The 16,337-nt window shown below is 42.3% G+C and overlaps 2 protein-coding genes across 2 annotated transcripts in view; both read right to left on the reverse strand.

Annotated features, from left to right (window-relative positions):
- LOC308093012 (uncharacterized protein) overlaps positions 1-16,337 on the reverse strand; it is a 151,202-nt gene that overhangs the window by 56,706 nt on the left and 78,159 nt on the right. The gene's annotated exons all lie outside the window — the stretch shown is intronic.
- The window catches only part of LOC308092759 (uncharacterized protein), a gene marked incomplete at both ends in the record, with an annotated part of 28,043 nt that overhangs the window by 4,508 nt on the left and 7,198 nt on the right, over positions 1-16,337 (reverse strand). Inside the window, 5 exons of the mRNA XM_080438861.1 lie at positions 1,082-1,348; positions 2,857-2,986; positions 3,158-3,297; positions 5,256-5,406; positions 8,397-8,536. Of these exons, the coding sequence (XP_080294987.1) occupies positions 1,082-1,348; positions 2,857-2,986; positions 3,158-3,297; positions 5,256-5,406; positions 8,397-8,536 (828 nt within the window). The remainder of the gene's footprint in view (positions 1-1,081; positions 1,349-2,856; positions 2,987-3,157; positions 3,298-5,255; positions 5,407-8,396; positions 8,537-16,337) is intronic.

Below are 16,337 nucleotides of genomic sequence, written 5' to 3' on the forward strand. Positions count from 1 at the left end.
GCTTATAATAAGCAGACATGGCAACACTGTTTGATCCGGTTTAAGGCCCGCCCTTCCGCAGCTGATAATTCACACATACAGTAGACAAGTGTGCAACCTTTCCGTATCCGCTCTAGACCGGATCAGCAGCCTTCATAGCAACTCGATCCCCAACCAGTCTACCATTATATTAATGGACCAAGAACAACACAGGATCAAATAAACACACTCAAACCCAGAGTACCAAGGCTCGTGAAAAAAAGTAATAAATTACTTTTGGAAAAAAGTAAAGGTAATATTATTACTCAAAACGTGAAAGTAATTAGTTACTTTACTAGTTACTGGAAAAAAGTAATAATATTACTTTAAGTTACATATTACTTTAGTTACTTTCCAACACTGCTCGCTGACCCTTTCTACTGCATCTCCATCGATGAGGATGGGCACATGCTCTCTCCACGGCTTCCTGAAGTCCACGATCTTTCGCTCTCTAACAGGTTTCACTGTGCCATTTCCTGGTTGTACACACTGTTGGCTTTCTACTTTCACGGGGACTTACTGCCATACATAGATGACCAGCTCAGATGCCTTGTGGTTAGAGTGTCTGCCCCGAGATTCAGAGGTCGGTGTTCGATTCCCCGGCCGGGTCATACCAAAGACTAAATGGAACCCAATGCCTCCCTGCTTGGCACTCAGCATCAAGGGTTTGATTGGGGGTAAGTCCCTGTGACATACAACGTCATGTCCAGGGGGTGTACTTGTACATCCAGCCGGCTCACGCTACAGCGATAGGCTCCTGCCCTATGGGCCACATGACTTACTTACTGACATACTGTAGATGCACATAACTGGGTTCAGTTAATAATTGTTCTGTTCTACATTATACCATAAAGTTGTTGGCTTGGTTGTATCCCACGATGGAGCATGTTGCTACAGTACTGTTATTCAAAACAGTAACCATCCCACCTGATCCAAGCTTATTCTCCACTTACAAACAATAAAAAACACTTCAGCTTAGGCCTCAGCCACACTGTAAAATATACATTTTTAGCTCACTATTTCCTTTTTTTCTTTTTATTACAAAGCAAATGCAATGACTCACCAAGTGTGTGTGTGGTGACTGCATCACTGTATTCGGTGTAGTAAACTGGTTCTCCTCTCCCTCCTCTGCACCAGTAGAATCCACCTTCAGACACACTGATTGGTCCAGTAGAGTATTGAACACCATCTTGCGTGATCAGTGAGTCCTTGTTATGTTGGTACCAGTAGTAGTTCCATTCAGATGAGTCGTCCACAGAGCAGCTCAGTGTAACACTGCCCCCTACTGGTATGGCTGTCTGGTCTGCTCTCAGTGTGGCCTTCGATTTATCTGTTCAGATTAGGAAGAAGATTTTAAAACTAGAACAGGCATTTCTTGGAGAAACCGTGGGCTAGCTGAAAGCTGCAATGAGTAGCTTTGCATACATTATTAGTTACTTAAAAAAGCTTTTCAAGGAGTCAACTCGTTCATCGACTGTATAGATTCTCAACAGTGAATGAATGAGTTTACTCTAGAATAAATGTAATTGAATTGTGTTTGGCCATTGAAGAGACAATCTATTCCACATACACCGGTGTTTGACATCAAAGCCATCAAAATCCCAATGTTCCACATCTCCTAGGGGTAGACGTCTGAGAGATGCAGGGTTATGCGTTACAATGTCTAACAAGGGCCATGCCCAAGAGCACTTGGAACCTAGCAGACCACAGGCTATACTAAGAGGAAATGGGTAAAAACATGTAGGGTGACCGTGTTAAAGTGATCTGAGAGCCATAAGAAAAGAGAATGCTCCCCCAGTTTCTTTTTTCCCCCCGAGGGGAGCCAATTACTTGCCCTACCCCCCCCGAATCAACCAACGCTAACCCACCACCAAAAACCTGGCAAAGGTTAAGGGCGAAGCCCAACTCGCTGCATCACAGATGTCCTGAATAGAGACGCCTCTAAACAGAGCCCAGGATGCTACCGATCCCCTTGTTGAGTGCACCCTTAGACCTACTGGGGGCAACGTGCCACTACTGGAGTAGGCCAATTGAATGGCCTCCACAACCCAGTGGGAATGCATCTGTTTCTAGACAGTTTTACCACGTATGCGCGGTGCCCATGCCACAAACAACTGATCCGACTTCCTTGAAGCCTTTGATCTGTCTACATACACTTTCAATGCCCTCACCGGGCAGAGACAGTGCAGTCTCTTATCCTCCTGTGACGCGAATGGGGGCAAATGAAACGCCACCACGGTCACAGGGACACTTGGCGCCAGTGGGTTCTTGGGGATAAAATCAGGTCTAGTTTTAACCACCACCCGACCATCGCCATCGCTAAACTGCATGCACCTGTTGTGTGCAGACAGTGCGTGAAGGTCACTGATTCTCTTAGCGGAAACTAAGGCCATCAGCAACGCAGTTATGAGCGCCAGATGCTTCATGCTGATCTGGCACAGCGGTTCAAAGGGCGCCCTAGACAGGGCGTCCAACACCAGACCCAGGTCCCAGGACGGCACCAGGGACTTGGATACTGGCAAGAGACGACTTGCCCCTTTCATGAACCGACATAGGCGGTGAAGACCGCATCGTATCTCCACCTATGCCAATGTGACAGCCGAGATGGCTGCCAGATAGACCTTCAAGGTGGAAAAAGCCCTGCCTCTGTCCATTAAGTCCTGTAGAAAGGACAGAATGCTACCATTGTACTGGGTATAGCCTACAGTATCTGCACACGTTTATTAACTCTAAACTCTAATACATTTGCCATTTTTGCTGTGCAACTCTATAGCATAGAGCACAGACTCAACATTACCACAGACTGCACATCACATGAATTTACTATAGCTCACTTACGTGTCTTGCCGTTCTCTGACATCCGTTGTCCCTCTCCAGCAGAGTAGACAGGCACCACGGTCACAGTGTAGACGGTGTCAGACTGGAGGTTGGTCAGGACGGTCTTGTAGGTGTTACCAGATACCTGCGCCTGGAGCCACAAGCAAACACATAAACCGTGTCAAAGTTATATAAAGGAATTAACATTGTCTCTACAGCTTGGGGTTTTCCTAGATAAAAAAAAGAAGGGGAACAAAGAAGACAAGTAGAAGAGCCGGTGTCAAACTACACTACAGTGCATGGAAGGTGTCGTCCAGCCTACCATCTCCTCGGCTCCTCCAGCCACAGGCACGTAGAAGATCCTGTACTGACGCACGTTGCCTTCAGTGGGCTCCCACTGGACGTTCAGGGTGGTGGTGGTGGGGTCTGTGACACGCAGGTTCCTCACACCACCCAGGGGCTCTGGAATAAGGTAGGATTAATTTACGTACGAGTAAAAAACCTACACTAAGCTGTCCTTCGGCTAACAGTATGACAATTTTATATAATCCATTTATCATTAGGGACCAGTCGAAATTTACATAAGGGGGGGCATGGAGGAAAATAGGGGAGGGTCATGCCTTTCTAATTTTGGTCCAAGGGAGGGTCAGCTAATTTTACTTTGAATCCAAGGGAGGGTCATGCAATTTTTAATTGATAAAATAGTTTTTTATATACCTTTTTAGTACAGCAGAACAGTGGTCAATGACCCCTCTCCATTTCAAAGGATACAAAGAATTCAAATCAAGTAACACCTTGTCTATTTAGAATCAATGACGGTCGTTAACAAGCCATCAACGCACAACGAGTGTGAACGACCCAGTCAAATCTATTCAGCGTCTTAACGATGGTGGTTGAACAATTAAGCAAAACTTCAACAGGCGTTATTGGAGAGATGCATTATAAATAGGCCTACTATAACTGGATATTCATAATCATTTGAAGTAATTCTGTGCATGTGATTAATGTGGATCTATATGGACAGTTGTGTATAGATGCCTATAGCTCCACAAGTAAAACCAGAAGCATCAGGCCATAATTGATAGCCTAATTTGTTTTATGTAGGCAACAGTGTAGTTGTAGTCACTGTAGTTGATAATTAAAAGGGCAGAGTGACAAAAGTTTTAAACTACTGGTTACCAAATATTCAACTTTCTTCAATCTGACCAGGATTCAATGGGTTTCCCACATGTAAGATGAGAACACTATCCATTCTGCTACCACTACTACAGATACACTGTGCATTTAGCAAGACTGACTACACTACAGCAATGTTCTAATCAATGTGGAAAGCAAAACATTGGACATATCAGTTTTAAATGTCATGTTGTATTTGATGGGGAGGGTTAGGGGTGTCAAGAATTTCACAATACGATACATGATGTTGGGCATGATATCGATATGATATATTATTAATGTTCTTTTCTCATGTATCATCAACATTGGCCATCATCTTATAAATAACGTTATAAAGCAAGTTAGAAACAATTACAAAGTGCTTTGTACACAAATAAATACATTTGTGCAAGCTTAATGGAGAAGTGAAGTTCTCACTAACTATAAACCCATTGTTTCAGAGGACAGATAGACACTAATATAACAAATATAATATAATATAAGACTGCATAACTATAAATTCCACAAACCTCATATTTTTGTCATCTGGACTTTACCAACCAAGTGCAGCCTAGAACTATTCCAACAGCTAAAAAACATCTATAATACCAGATACAGTATAATACAATCTTAGATTAGATGTAGGCCTATTTGAGAGTGCAGATGCATGTCACATTAACGAGCGTCAACGAGCATCAGCTGACACACAACACCTCCCCTCTGCAGTGCTTTAAACTGAAAGTGACTGACTGGAGTCTGTTTCATTTCTCTCCAAAATACCTTGAATATGATGGAGGACATGATTAATAATTACTATGATTGTGATACGCTTTACATTTCATATCATACAGTAAAAACTCCTAACTTTCACCGGCAAAAAAAAAGAAAGTGTTTTTTTTTTATTAAAAAAACAATTAAAAAAATATTATGATACAGTATGACATCATGACAATACCTATCATCACATTTTAATACCACGATAGGCTATATCGTGACACAATATATCGTGACACTTCTAGGCGGGGAGGGTTACTCTTTTTTTTGTAATCACTTGGGGAGGGTCATTGATTTTTTTTTTGTGTCAAAGGGAGGGTCATGGCATTTTAGATCAGGGCACACACATTTCCTCCATGCCCCCCCTTATGTAAATTTCGACTGGTCCCTTAGCTAGAATGATCGAACGCTCCCAAAAGACAACTCCACATGAGATCTTTGCACATCTGTCCTAAATTTGGTGAGAGAAAAAACTAAAACAAACGACTTACTGGTCTTGCCGAGGCCTTTCAGCTCCCTGCTGAGCGACCGTAGACTGCCGTAGACGTAGGTGGCGTAGATTGATACCACGGTGACGGAGTATTCTGTGTCAGGGGTCAGCTTGGGAAGCAGCACTGTGGTCTTCTTTCCTTCAATCTGGGTCTGGTGGTGCGGGAGTTGGGGTGGGAGAAGGGGTGATTAACCTCCATATATATTACTCTTGATTAGATATTTTACATAATGACTCTTTCAAATGATGAAGAGGTCCCTAAGATGTCTCTTTGTCTCATAATGTCTCATTTCATGCTAATAATGGGTTATACAATATGAAATACTTGGCAGCAAATATTTCACATCAATACTATTCTTATAGTTGATGCCTCATCCATACAGGTTGATGCCTATATTTGCAGAGCGGAAGCTCAGAAAAGTTAAAGGACGACTTCACCGCTTTTCAACCTATCTTCATATAATTGGTCCTCACTAATACTCATGATAAAATAGTACACTTTTTTTCTACTGGGTCTGTGTCTCAGAGGAGGGCTGTGGACAGTTCAGAGTCCCGTCTACCAGTGACATCATCAATGGGGAATCCAAGCTAATAGAAACTGCAGGCTTTCTATTCCTGGAAAGTTTCAATGCAATAAAAGAAGCCATTGTTCTCGTGTTAATAAAAATCTAAATAAAAAATGTGAAATCTTGTTGGGGAAAAAAAATCATGCCTAACGATGATGTCACTGGTAGACAGGTTTCTGGACTGTCCACAGCCCTCCTATGAGACACAGACCAAGTAGGAAAAAATTGTACCATTTTATTATGAGTATTAGTGAGAACCTATTATATGAAGATAGGTTGAAAAGTGGTGAAGTCGTCCTTTAACCTTGTTCTGAATAAAGATTTTGTTGCCTTAGTATTCATATTCTGTATGAATGTAGTCCTGACATAAACAACAGTTCAAAAATGGCCCCAGAGTGTACAGACCTTAAAGCATGTGTGTTTCAACATAATTATGTGTTTATAATGTGTCTTTTCTACTCCTCCATGGATCGTTGTAATTCTTGACAGCATGCGCCAAGTGACTGCAGAAATGCCTTATCAGCAGATTCTAAGAACACAGCGGCACGGAAGCCTTGTCATTTGGCACCGTGACAACTTTCCTCGTACACAAGCTCAAAGCGCGTGTCGGGCTATTTCCTAAAACATACTTGTTGTCCCAGATGAAACAATGCAAGGCCGCCCTGGGTACGCTTGTTGAAATCCCTACAGTGAACCAAAGACTTGGGCCAGGCTCGGACGTTTCTGTAGCTTTCGCTGCACGCCCAGGATAGGTGTCCCTTATTTTAATCTCTGGGAGTTGGCAACCCTAACCTTGCCTTACCTTAGCTTTTGCTGAACTAACGCCACTGGATGAAAACCTTCCATCCTGTGTTAAAGGGTTACGTAGCTGGTGGTCAGTCAGCATGCAGCGGGTGACCTCCACACAGCCAGCTGGACTAAAGCAGAGTTTTTTGCAATCTACGGCATGAAATATAACCTATGCTGATTCAGATTCAGATTTTTATATATGTTTTTGGGATTCTTTGATTGAGACTTCTGACCATAGTCTGAGTATACTGACTCACACTGTGTGTGCGCGCTCATGCGCACGTGTGTGCGTGTGTGTGTGTGTGTGTGTGTGTGTGTGTGTGTGTGTGTGTGTGCGTGTGTGTGTGTGCAACGTGCGTTCTGTCAGGACAACTCATAAATGGATAAAGACAACTCATGAAGGATAAGATATATTTATTGAATATAAAATGAGCAATATATTTATTATGGTTTGGCGATGAAATACAGAGTAGCTTTTAGGTACTCTGATAAAGCGCATCTCCCAACCATAGGGACTCCCAATCCCCCGTACATAAACAGCAGATCCAAAACAACAGGTGGTAGCATGGGGTGGTGGAGGGTGAGCAGCAATTTAGCAACAGCAATGAACAGCAGCGCAGCAACAGTGTGAGTGCAGCAAAAGCAAGCAGAATGAGAAGTGCAAACTTCCAGCTTAAATAGAGCAGTCTGAGAATGAAACTAGAAAAAGTGCTCCTCGGAGCACAGGTCTCCGCCAGGTCAGGTACGTTATTCTGGCCTCCTGTTAGGCCAATGTGAAAAGGGTGCCATTTATTTGTAGGTCTTTCACGGCAATGACACACTGCATTCATGATTTGAGACATTTTGTTCCAAAAATGTGTTTTGCTAAATTAGACCTGCTGGTGGTGCTATAACAGGCCAATGTGAAAAGGGTGGCATTTCTTCCTCGGCCTAGTGGGAATGTGCGTGTGAAATTTCACGGAAATCGCAAGCTGCGTGCATACTTTGAGGCTTTTTGTTCAAAACAGACCAATCCTGCAAACTTTGGAAGCCAACCATAGGCAATCAGGATGGAATATGGGAAATCGGACAGATCCGTGTTGATCACATGACTGTAGAGATACTGTGTACCAATTTGCATGACGTTCAGATAAAATCTGTAGGAGTAATATAAAAAAATTGGTTTGGAACAAATCGTCCTCCTGGTGGCGCTATAACAGGCCCATGTGAAAGATTTGGGGCAGAGGTTCTGAATTGGCATTCAGGGAGTGTGTGTGCACAGTTTGGGAGCGACCGGGCCAACGGTGCCAGAGATTAGCTGCTAACACACGGACAGGACGGACGGACACACGGACACACACACGGACGGACGGACAGACAGGGGTAAAACATACTCTCTCGCCATGCCTTTCGGCCTGGCGGAGACAATGAGTGTGAGTGGATGAGTACGTGGAGCTGACATGGTCCAATGGTAGGCCACCAACAACTTTCCCTGACAGAACCTGCTCAGTGCATGTCTGTGACAGGCGCGACACTCATTTCTTATCGTCTCTGTCGGGTGGAAATCTCATATGTCCAAAACGGTAACTTTCAAACTCAAATTCAAAAACAGCCAAACCAGCAGATCTGCAAGCTCGAAACGCTGCACAAAAGCGCCACGTCTCGAGCTTGCAGATCTGCAACTTTTGATACTTTTGTGTGACGCTGCAGTATGATTAAGTAGGGCGTTAGTTTACGAGAAAAAAAACACAAAAAGTTAGAATATGGCGATAGGATATCTCAGCAACGATATGTGAATGTATTCTTACAGTTTGTTTCCTGCCTCCAGCAGTAGGGACGTAGGTGATCTTGTAGTTCTGGACCTGGCCCGATGCGGGGTTCCACCTGGCATTCAGAGTGGTGGTGGTCTCGTTGAACACAACCAGGTTGGTGGGAGGTTCGTCTGGCACTGGACACACACACACACACACACATACAACCATGCAGATATTTTAATCAGTCATATTTCATTATAGCAGATGCACTGTAGATTTATTTAACAAATTCATCTTTTAAGGACTCAATCCTTGATATTTTGATCAACAGACTCTTTATTAATGTCATATAAATGACTTTATTTTTTTCTTGACGAAATTTGCTTGTGTTTTTTTTTTTTTCTTCTTCATCATATCAAGATCTGGATAATTCATTTAATTTATACTAAAACAAAGAGGCTGTATTGCTCCCATACAGCAAAGAATATTCGTCGATGTCTGGCAGAAACCAGCTAACTCATTTTTTTCAGCTTTTTAATTGTTTTTCATAAATCAGTGCTATTGAACACCCTTTACGTCTGTGGGTTGGTTAAAAAAATATTGAACCAATGAAAAGTATTAAAATGCGCTTCTGACTAAACCAGCTAACTCCATTGGATCCTCAAACTTTCTGATAAACCAGCTAATTCCACCAAAGGGGGTGGAGTTATCTGGTTCTGCTGACTCCAGGCTCCACCCCCTTTTGACCTCCAACCTCATTGTGAGCTTGGAGGTCCATTCAGCTGTTCTTATCAATGATGGACAATACCTTCTAACTCCAACTTAGTTTTTTCATTTCCTGAAAGATGAACATTTTGGAGTTAGCTGGTTTCTGCCCGACAACAGAGATATACATTTGACATGTTTAAAAATATACAAAAATATATTTTTGGACATCAAAATTAGGATAACAATATTTGTAATGGCCAAATCTTCTCAGAAAATCTAACATGGTTAAATGGGTTTGTATAGGAAGGGGGGGTGTCTGATAAAATAAAAAATAATACAATTAATATCAAATGTCGAAACGATCAACAAGTTTTTTTTGTACATGTCAGTAAGAATACCTTGAGGATTCTTACAGGGGCCCTCATCCACACCTTACGTCATGTCCGGCGCCGACACGCCGACACGACGCTGCTGACTAACGCTGATATTAAAGTTAAAATTAAGAGTTTATAGGAGTTTAAACGGAGTAAAAACTTTACCTACGCTGAGTAACTGATTCAGGTGTGCTCTTTATCTCGGACTCGACCACGGAAGAGTAAGAAGAAACCGTCTGAACGTACTGACAAGCCTAGAGCTGCAAACAAACAGGCTACCACTAGTTGAGCGTTGAATGGTGCGGTGGTGAATGCAAGGTTTACGCAGCAGGACCAAGCCAGACGCGGCCGATATGACGAATGCACAGATAATGGAACAACTTAACAAAATGAACGGCAAAATGGATGACCTGAAGTCTAGCTTTGACAAGAAGCTAACTAGTAAGGTAGACGGTCTGGAGAAATCATTGGACAAGACTATAAGAGAGAACCAGAAGCTATTAATGAGTGAAATGGAAAGATGCCGAAAAGAGATGAAAGAGGGGCTCGATTTGGAGATGAGCCGGCTACAGGCGCGTCTGGAAGGTTTGGAGATGAAGGTTTGGAGATGAAGATAACAGGCGGGGGACATCTGCCCCGCGATATGATCCAGAAGTGTCACTGATCATATACGGCCTGCAACAAGAAGAGGATGAGGATATACTGGTAAAGATTAATCTGATGTTCACCGAGGGCCTAGCACTTGCATGACTAAGCCATCAATATGACCGACTTTGGGCTTGTTTTTCACGTCTTTCTATTATTATTATTATTATTACATTTATATATATAATTACATTATAATGGTAATACTTTTCTACTCCACTACAGCTCAGAGGCAAATCTTGTACTTTTACTCCACTACAATTATTTGAAAACTTTAGTTACTAGTTACTCTTTTTCGAATTCAGTCATTGTAAAGTCACTTTATAAACAAGCACTGAAAATAATGGATAAAAAAACGAATACATTTTATTTCATGGCATTGGAAATGGAAATGTATACTTTAGCTGTCATATAATAATATCTACTGACAAACACACTGACACGCAAATATTGATTGATTAATGTATTTTATTTAGTAAGACAAAAAAACTGAAAAACAGTACATGGAAGTAAACATGAGATCCCCACATACACAAATCACAAATCATGATGACATATAGGAGACAGACAGAAATACACACTAGCCTACTGCTTCATGTCTCACTGTTTTCTCAGGGCACAACGTATGCAGTAACATTTTCATAGACCTGCCTGCTTATTTCTCTCTCAAAATTTGGCAACCCATTTCACTGCGCTGAAGGGACAGAGGGTACATACACACATGATGGTGTTTATGTACGGGCGTGTGTATGCACGGGCGGAAGTCCCATACACTCCCATGTTAAATTTAAAACCGGAAGAACGGTCGCGATCCGCGTCCGGTTTTAAACTTAACATGGGAGTGTATGGGACTTCCGCCCGTGCATACACACGCCCGTACATAAACACCATCATGTGTGTATGTACCCAGAGAGGGACAGGAGAGGAGACGCTTCCGTCAGCGTGGACAGCTGATAGAATGAGAGCTTTACGCTCAGACAATTATGTGAATATTATATAATATAATATTGGTTTGTCAAGAGATATCCATGTGTTTTGGACAATGGAGATCACGTAATTAGACAGTGGCTTCAGCGTTCATATAGGCTCCATGTTTCACTGAAGAGTTTAATGTGACGCTACAGATTGCGCTGTTTTATACGCTTTTTTTATATAAAGATTTTACATACAGAATCTGCAGTTACCATTACATTTTATAATACTATTTTATATATATATATACTACATTACTATTTTATAATGTTTCTGCCTGCCTACAACAACAACATTATGTGGGCTCACTGACTCAGCAGAGTGCAATTGAGATGTTAATAGCTATTTAGAAGACAATGGAACCCCCCACTGTTTGGGGGAGAAAGTGTGAACTAGTCTGGAGCACAGAGGGGAGACAGTAGCCAATAGGATAGCCTGATTTGGGGATCAAAATAATCGTTTTTCAGGCAGTGTGGGGGATAATGAAACCTCAGTCATGCTAGTGCTAGGCAGTGATATTGTGGCTAAAGATGCGGAGAGGATGAGAAGGAGAGGTGACGCGCCTGGTGTGGTTAAAGTGGAATGTAACTCAAGGCAGGAGAAAATCTCAATTCTGAGAATGAAGCAAAAGCTGAGAGAACAACCTGCCTATGAAAACGTGTACGTGAAATCTGCCAAGTCCCACACTGAGCGCTGATTGAAATAAACTTCAAAACCATCTTGAAAGAAATGCCGCAAGGAAAAGACTATTTCATCGCGGGGAACGGACGGCTCGTAAAACGAGAGGACGCACCTGGAGGGAGGAGGTCGAGGAGATGGGAGGAAGAGGGGAGGAAGAGGTGGGAGGAGAGGAGACCACCGGGAGGGGAGCAAAGGGAGGACGATTGAAATGTGGCAAGTACTGAGTTACGAGAATCAATTTCACTCGCACATTGGAACGTAAATGGCTGGACAGATATTAACCACGAACTCAGAACAGTTATTTTACAATCACTAGACGCAGATATTATTTCTTTGAATGAAACCCACCTAAGTGGAGAGGGCATTATTGACATTGAGGGGTACATATGGTTTGGACATAATAGAATCACACACGTGAGAGCACCTAGAGCATCGGGGGGAGTGGGGATTCTTGTAAAATCACGGATATTTGCTAAATATACAATTGAAATAATTGAAAAATCTATGGATGGAATTATTTGGTTATCTTTTAAACATAGGAAGTCAGAATACTCTTTTGTTATATTTTCTTGTTATTTACCTCCAGAATTATCTCCATGGGGCAGAGATGCAACCTCTTTTATTTGTCATTTGTTAAGTCAAATGTATTTATGTTCAGAAACGGATGCCATCTATATATGTGGAGATCTGAATGCCAGAATAGGAGGACTGAATGATTTCATTCCGGATATTGATAATATTCCACCCCGAATTGCTCTGGATGATTATGTGAATAAGCATGGTGAAACTTTACTTGAATTTTTAAGAGACTCTAAAATGTGTGTGGTCAATGGCAGAATCTGCCCTCTGGGGGATAATTTTACATCAGTGTCCTCAAAGGGCAAAGCAACTGTGGATTACATAATTACCCCTTTTGACTGTCTGGAAATTTGTTTTGAGTTTAAAGTTTTATTGGCAACTGAAATGGTGGAAAATGCTGGGTGTTTTGATTTTATAGGAGATCGTAGTCGATTGCCAGACCACTCTCTGTTGTTTATGAAATTTTACGTTGACCTTGTAGAATCTACTTCTAATAATGCCACATCTCCTATGCAACCTATTAAAAGACGGGTTAGGAGAAATATTCCTGAGGTCTTTCTAAGTTCCAATATGGCTCAAGTAGCAATCCAGAATTTAATTTGTAAATTAGAAGCTTCTGCCCAAAAGCAAGATGAATTAGATAAGTAGTATGATGAATTGTGTAAAGTGATTTACACAAAACTAGGGAAAGATGATAAAAGCAAAAGGAAGGGACCTTATAAGCCATATAAATCACATAAGCCATATTGGAACCAAGAATTGGGGATCTTATGGTCTGAGATGCGTAATGCAGAAAAAAATATATTTACGTTCTGAAGGCAAAGACCAAAGAATCCAAAGCAGCTAACCTCTGTGGTGGTGTGGTGGTGTCGTGGTGGTGTCGTGGTGTCTTGGTAACTTGCCAGGTTTCGCGAGAGAAACAAGCAGCAAGGTCTATGAAAACAAGGCCAAAGGAAACGAACCCTACAAGCAACAAGGTCTATGAAAAGAAGCAAGCAGCAAGGTCTATGAAAACAAGGCCAAACGAAACGAACCCTACAAGCAACAAGGTCTATGAAAAGAAGGCCAAACGAAGCGCCTTCACACATATACCTTGCCTCTTGGAAAACAGCCGATCTACAAGCTCACAGTGCGTCCCCACACCCACCTGCACTTTCACAACCAACGCCAAAACACACTACCACCAATATGGCCCCTAAACCGCTTACAATAGGCCAACATGGCAACACCAAAGCCTGCTTCCACACCATAGATCCCGCCCACTCTCGCCAGGGAGCCACATTTCATTCTGCATCGTGGCTCCGTGGTGTGTGTGTGGGTGGGGGGGAGATGATCGCACCACAACTTGGGTCCGCGGCCGTGTATGCGTGGACACGCACGTGCGCATGCACGTTGGGGAGGCACGTGTCACAATGTACATTATTTGTGTTTGCGTGACGCCCGTGTGTGTGTTCGCGACGGGCCACGGGCCGCATGAGGATGTACCGTGGCGTGTGTGTGTGTGTGTGTGTGTGTGTGTGTGTGTGTGTGTGTGTGTGTGTGTGTGTGTGTGTGTGTGTGTGTGTGTGTGTGTGTGTGTGTGTATGTGTGTTTGTTTGTGCGCGCTCGCGACGGCTCGCGCGTGTGTGTGTTCGCGATGGCCGACGGGGAACGGCTCCCCCTGTTACATCTTTAAGGTAACTCCAGACCAATCCTAGTCGGCCCGATTTTGGGCCGACTTGGCGTCGGGAAGCGTCGTCCAGTCGGTTAGGGGTCCGTCGGGACCTTTTCGGCCGACCCAGAGCCGACCGAACATGTTCAGCTTTTTAGCCGACTGGTAGAGCAGTGGCAGTGACAACAGAGGGCTGTCGGTGTTGCCAGATTATGTGAGAGAAACAAGCGACCATGTCTATGAAAACCTACATTCACTGTTTCTCGTTGTTGCTCCCAGAGAGAGAGATTGATTGATTTGACCTACTTTTGCGCTGTGGTGATGTAATTTATTGGGAGCAGGTGTGTAAATTAGTTTTCAAAAATGTTGTGTACACGTCAGCAGTGGTGGAAAAATTACTCAAATGTTTTACTTGAGTAAAAGTATCAATGCGCGATTTTCCTGTCAATAAGTTTTTTTTTTAGACACCAGTCCCCTGTTCATTTGTCAACAATGATCTAAATGGGAAGTTTATTTCAGCAGCTACAATGTGACAGTTTTAGTCCGTTTTTTGGTGTGCAACACAACCCTCGTTTAATTGAATTGCTTTCACCTGCTGCTGCTGTGCGGAGTGTGCGCTACAGGGCATATCTCCGCCAAGCCAGGGTGACCTACCCAGGCTCATGAAATTCATATTCAGGCATAGTAGCCAATTAGAATGAAATCTGCAAAAACGGACTCATATACTGATACAGAACCATATATTGGCTATATATTATGGCTGTCGGGTGGAAATCTTGTATGTTCCTTTTTTATTATTATTTAAAAACAATTTAAAATCGTGAAAATAGCCAATCTACAAGCTGTAATTATTAATAATTAAGAAATACTATATTTTAAAGAGTGAAAAATCAACTAAAGTCATTATTAGTGCAAGTTCATTCACATTTCATTTGAATGAAAATAACTTGTGGGTAAAATACATTCTGTGAATCTAATGTGATTAATGTGACCCCTACTTCAGTCAGTGAAGTCCAGGGCTGAATGTGACATATTGAGACCTATATAACTAAATATTGGTCATTTGCCAACACATTATTTTGTGAAATAAATGGGTTATATTTCACAGATAGTTATACTATTCTTATAATATATTAAAATACAATCATCCTTAACCTTCAAGTTAAATGCATTATTTCCGTGGACTTAAAAATCATTTTTGGACTTAAAAATCTTTATTATTTTTTTGGATGGCCTTCCTGCCCTGGCAGGAAGGCCGGGCAGGGCCTTTGTGCCCTCCAAAAAATTACAACACCAAAGGCCAAGTGGCCTTGCCCCTAAAATGACGAAATTCCAGGCTTGAATGCAATAGATGTACTCTGAGTCTGTTACAAGTAAAAGTCCGGAATTCAACATTTACTTGAGTAAAAGTACTAAAGTATTGGTATAAAAATGTACTTAAAGTACCAAAAGTAAAAGTACAAAAATGTTTGAAAATAGCAGATCTACAAGCTCAGAACGTGTGCATCGCAACACGTTGTGAGCTTGTAGATCTGCTATTTTCAAATAGCTTATAGGTATAAAATAGGGCTAAAGTGGTTAATGTATGTTTCATAATGATTTATATCTGCAAAGTAACTAGTAACTAAACATTTCAAATAATTGTTGTGGAGTACAAGTATAGACAATTGGAAATACTCCAGTAAAGTAAAAGTACCTCAAAATTGTACTTAAGTACAGTACTTGAGTAAATGTACTAGTTACTTTACACCACTGCACGTCAGTGAAGAAAAAACGCTGGGAACAAGTGGCTTTGCAGGGAAACAAGCCCAAAGTCGCTTATAATAAGCAGACCTGGCAACGCTGGCAGGCTAAAAGTCAAATTAGCACATGAATGGCCAGTCGGCTGTCAGACTTAAATGCCAACTTTTGCCAACCGAATACCAGTCTGTTGCAGTCTGGAGTAGTCTGCAATAGTCTGGACGAGTCTGTTTGGTCCGGAGTTACCTTTATATGCGCGGGTGTTTGTGTGTGTTCTGTTCCTCCACGACGGGATGTGCGTGTGTGTCTACACACTACACCATTGGTTCTCAAAGTGGGGTCCGGGGACCCCCAGGGGTCCTTGAGGGAGTTCCAGGGGGTCCCCAGCTAAATGATAGATTAGGCACCAAATGGACCCTTATGGGTCTGTAACTCTGAGAGTGTACAAATGGAACCAAATGGACTCTAACGGGTCCATTTGGTTCCATTTGTACACTCTCAGAGTTAAATTAACATACATTTTACGATATAAACTGGGGTCCAAGGGATAGAAATGCCATTAAATGGGGGTCCGTAGCCCTAATGCATGTCAAACTGGGGGTCCTTGAAATTAAAATGGTTGAGATTCACTCTAGAGCCGTAAAA

Source organism: Gymnoscopelus braueri (assembly GCF_963280865.1).
Source record: "Gymnoscopelus braueri genome assembly, chromosome: 10".
In the NCBI taxonomy this organism is placed as follows: Eukaryota; Metazoa; Chordata; class Actinopteri; order Myctophiformes; family Myctophidae; genus Gymnoscopelus; species Gymnoscopelus braueri.